Consider the following 4,729-nt stretch of genomic DNA (forward strand, 5'->3'; position numbering starts at 1 on the left):
GGCGCTGGAAAGGCCCCGCGCAGAGCGGCGCGGCGGGGAGCGCACGTCCGGGGAAGAGCGGCGGGGCGGTTGGGAAGGCGTGGGCGACGGAGGGGTCCCGGGCAAGGGCGGCCCTCAGAGCTCCGCTACCGGCTCCTGCTCGCCACTACCTTCGTCGTAGTTGTAGCCTCGGACGTTCCTGTGCCGGGACATGATGGCGGCGGCTCCGTCCCTGACCCGCGTGGCGCTGGCACCGGCGAGACCTAGGGCGCCATGTTAGCGTTCGCCGGGGGCCTCGCGAGAGGCTCGTGCGCAGGCGCGCGGGCGTCCCGCTTTCCGCCCTCGGTGCGCTGGTGCGCAGGCGCGGCGGCGCGCGCAGGCACGGCCGCTCCGTGATTGACGGGGTCGAACATGGCAGCGCGAGGCGGGCCCGGCGGGGGGGGGGGGGGGGGGGGGGGTGTTGCTACGCTGCTCGCGCCCCGGCTGGCTCCGCCCCTCGAGCGGGTTGCGTCACGAGCCCAGGCACGAGGCGCGCCGTTGGCTGCTACGTCAGCAGGGCCGGGCGCAGGCCGCTGGTGGTTGTGTGGAGCTGATGCCACGTTAAAACTGYGGAGGTTTTGACGTGAACTGAATTTTCAGTTGTGAACCTAGAACATAGCCCAGCTTTGACTTGGCTCGTTGACAATGGTAACCGTTAGTCTCTGATGACTGTCCAGCAGTCAGCATAAAATAAGTTGGCCGTAGGTGAAGACCRTCTGCATTAGTTCAGGCGCTTTGGGGGGGTCTTGATATGACCTCATCGGGACACCTCCAGCTGTGGGCACCATTGAAAAGTGACATTACTGTTGCAGTGTCTAGGGATYGGGTAATCAATGCTGACAACTGCCTGTCTCCACGAGTCTGAAAAAGAGGAGAGTGAGTGGGGAAAACACTAAGCTTCCAAGCTTCAGTGGCAGAGAGGGCAGGAAGAGGAGCTAGTAACGGCTCCAGCTCCCTGTTCCCAGGTCCCATGGGGCTCCCAGACAGCTACCTGCATAAAGGCCCCAGCCACTGAACTCTGGGTCTGAAGGGCACTGTTGTGTCAAACTCAGCTSTCCCTCAAATACCTGTATTCATCTATTTGCTCCAAAGCCACTGGGCAAATACCTGGTTACWATTTCTCAAATCAGATGTCTTCATCATCAAGTCAAGGCCTTTAATATTTCATTTGCCTTTCCAACTTTTTATTCTGTCATGACAAAACCACAAATCCCACTGCCTGCATAACCTGGGTGTCCAGATGCCCATCTTCTAGCCACATACCCCTGCAAATCCACAGACCCTGGTTTTCTAGCCAGTGTGTGTAACTGGCCCACGTGCCAGAAGTGCCAATACCTGCAACTCCAAATGTTTCCTGGTCACTGCCAGAGGCAGGGTATGTTAAACATAAGCCAAATTTTGTGTTCATATACAAATTGTAAGCAAATGTGCAGATTGTTTTCTTATGTTATTTGCATATTTGTAATTAATTTGTACAGAGAGCACATGCAGCTGTACAAACTTGCCATCCATGCATTTCMTGTGGTGCTAAGAGTAAAATAAAATTGGAAACTATGATTTCTAATTAACGCTAGTTTGCTGTTGACCTTTAGTGACCCAATGTTCTCCATAGTGACAGACATCATGTTGATCTTTATCTGTCCCAATCTCTTGATATAGGTCAAAGATTAAAAAAAAGTGAATTACTGTTACATGATTCAATATTACAGACTCTTGTTGTATGGTCAGTTCCATATGGTACTAAACATTTTCTGAGAAGTCTTGAACGTTTTCAAACCTTACTTTTAAAGTGTTAAAACTGTTGCCAAAAAAATTTCCAAAACCTTTTGTAACAGTGGTGATTCTCTGCAAAAACGTGACATTTCTAAACAACTAGTTCCCATTGCTGCTGACAGCAGAAGTGAATAAATAAATCAGCAAACTGGTAAGTTCAGAAGAAGTTTGTAGTAGGAACATTTGTAGAAAATTCTRAAATGTGATGCTGAACAGATCATTCTTAAAAGATCTGTGTAACAGTATGTAGAGCTAAACAGTATGCTCTGCAGTGTAGCATACTTTTGAATTCAAAAGCTGATTCCAGCACATGCTGCTTCCAGCTGTGCCTTTACTGAGGTAACTTAAGATACCATAGCACTACACACTCACTGCTTCCTGCCAGTCTGCCTTCAACAACTTTAACCAGGCAATGGCATTTCTAGGCTTTTTCAGCCTCCAGAATTACTTAGTTCCCGATCATTTTTTTCAAATGTTAAAATCTTCAGAAAATCTTAATCAGGCAAATACGGTATATTTTCTCTTCAAGCAGGGGCATTTCTCCTTTCAAACCTGACCATCATATTGCAAAGACGTTTCTTTTATATTTACTAATCACACTTTTAACAAAAATCATCAACTACTCTTATTTTTTTTCATATTTGAATTTTTTGTTCAAATTCACTAGCTTATCAGTCTTTGATTTTCAGCAACTGTGGCCTCAGCAGATATGACCACATTTCATTTACCTGATACTCAAATACAGCATTGTTCTCAATATTTAGGAATTAGAATTTCAAAAATRGAAAATAATAATAGTAAAAATATAAAGATGATCTCAGCCCAGKGTAGGAGACAATACACATCTTTGTATGACATTAACAGTAAACTTGAAAGGCTGTTATTTTTTTTTAATTTAAAGTGTATCTTCAAAGAGTCGTAAATACGCTGGCATCATTCCTTTGGCACTGCCAACTCTGAGGTCTATATAAAATTTTGGGGAAGGCAGCTAGCTAATGAAGTGTTTAAGAAATAATCATCTTTGGTTCTCAAGCTGTGCTTATAGCTTAGTATAGCTATAAGCTATTAGCTAAAAACTATATAATAGCTGTTTTTTAATGAAAGAAAAGTTCATGAAAGGTATTCATTTAAGAACAAAGCAGCCTAGTACTACTCTCAGCAGCAACTAAAGCATCATCAGAGAACCGTATCAGCCTGCCTCTAACAGTTTTAACCTMCGAATTACGAAACAGGTCACTTCTGGAAAATACTGTGATTGCTTCCTTCTTGCCCACAGAGATTTTCAATTACTTTAAGATGTGTTCATTAGAAGTGGACTAAGACTACCAGTCTTAATCCAGGTGTAATAGAGTAATAATGACCTAAAGCTATCACTGATGGTACTGGTAGTCTATCTTTTAGCAGTCCCTCTAAGCGCTCTCAGCCCCGGCACTACTAATTTTTTGAAAACATTAAGAGTYGGTTAATATTTCATAATAATTTAATTTAGATAAGCAGAAAATCTCTTGGATGGTGTTATTTCTTCTAAAAGTGAAGTTAACCAGCTGTTTAGCAGTTTTAAATTTCTTGGGTAAAAAGCATTCAGTCTACTTCAATATTGTTTCCTTTTAAACCACAGTTAAGCAGGACATGGTTTGGAAAAAACAGCATAATTCCAGATGTCGTACCTCACTATACAGTGTGTGAGTTGAGTTTTAAAATGTAGATACTATCAATGTCAGTAAGTACTTTTATAGCTGATAAATGATCTGACCAGATCAAAAGGAGTGCAGCCAATAAGTAAATGTCTATTTTTATTTCAAATGACACTATCCAGATCGGAAGCTGATTAACAGTCAGAAGGCAAAGAATATTAACGAATTATCATTTTGTACATATGGTAAATAGCAAGTATCCACAATTTTCCACATTATAAATGAGATTGTTTAATATATTTATTATTTGCTTGAGAATGCGGAATCTGCAGAACAGCAAATTTTGCAGATGAGTTAGAATGAGTTATATTAGGCAAGACCTTATACAATTTCAATAGGATCCAGCTAAGTTAGATGAATAAGCCATATAATGGCAAACTGATCTGAAAAAGTTGCATATTTGGATGGTTTAATTTGAATCCTTTGTGTTTGCCATAAGTATGTAAAGTCACTGTTGCTATAAAGAAAAAAAAAAGGACTTGAGCAGCTTCAGTTATGCCTATCCTTTGCTGTTCACTTTGGGCCCAGTCCCAAATTCTGCTATCATCATACTGCCTCCCTGCTGGCTTTCAAACTGTTTCTAGTCTGGAATGAGCMGAAAGGCCATCCAGAACGGGAAGCTCGGTCAATAGGAACAAGGATGGGGACCTTTGGTCCACAAGGCTGAGAGCAAGAGTCCAAATTCAAGCACGGTTACCAAGAGCAGTCTCCATACAGCCACTCTGAGCCACTCATTGAAAATCTCTGATCTATTGTTTTTGCTAGTGAATGCAAATAGAAAATTAAAATATGATGTGATTAAAACTTAAGCGTAATCTGACGATATTATTGTGCTGTTAATTATGTCATCATTGTGCCCTCCCTGGAACACTGCATTTGGTTCTATAAAGTGTGCTATTGGTATGCAGTGAGATTCTAAGTGATGAGAATCATTAGAGGCATGGAAAATGTATTATATGAAGAAAGATTAAAATGATTAAGACTTTGTCTTACCAAGGATATGAATAAAATGGAACATGACCAAAATATATACTAGTGAGTGGTTCAAAAAGAGCCATTAATTTTTTTCCTCATAATAGAGGGAATTCCTTGAACTTGAATGGAGGAAAATTTTAAACTGATAAAAGTAAACAATTTTCATTCAGCACAGAATTAGATTCACTGCCAGAAGAAATGACTGAAGYCAAAAACTTAGCAGGATTCAAACTGCTTAGGTACTTGTGTAGGTGACAAGAATACTTAAA

At 42.0% G+C, this 4,729-nt stretch overlaps 1 protein-coding gene across 1 annotated transcript in view; it reads right to left on the bottom strand.

The window, feature by feature from the left end:
- Window positions 1-310, bottom strand: part of HBS1L (HBS1 like translational GTPase) — a 62,746-nt gene extending 62,436 nt beyond the window's left edge. The window contains exon 1 of the mRNA XM_085301876.1: window positions 150-310. Within this exon, the coding sequence (XP_085158002.1) occupies window positions 150-192 (43 nt within the window). The 5' untranslated portion in view covers window positions 193-310. The remainder of the gene's footprint in view (window positions 1-149) is intronic.
- Window positions 311-4,729: the final 4,419 nt, after the last annotated feature.

The sequence above is a fragment of the Rhea americana genome, unplaced genomic scaffold (genome assembly GCF_003343005.1).
Source record: "Rhea americana isolate MKP2758 unplaced genomic scaffold, rheAme1 scaffold_180, whole genome shotgun sequence".
NCBI lineage: Eukaryota > Metazoa > Chordata > Aves > Rheiformes > Rheidae > Rhea > Rhea americana.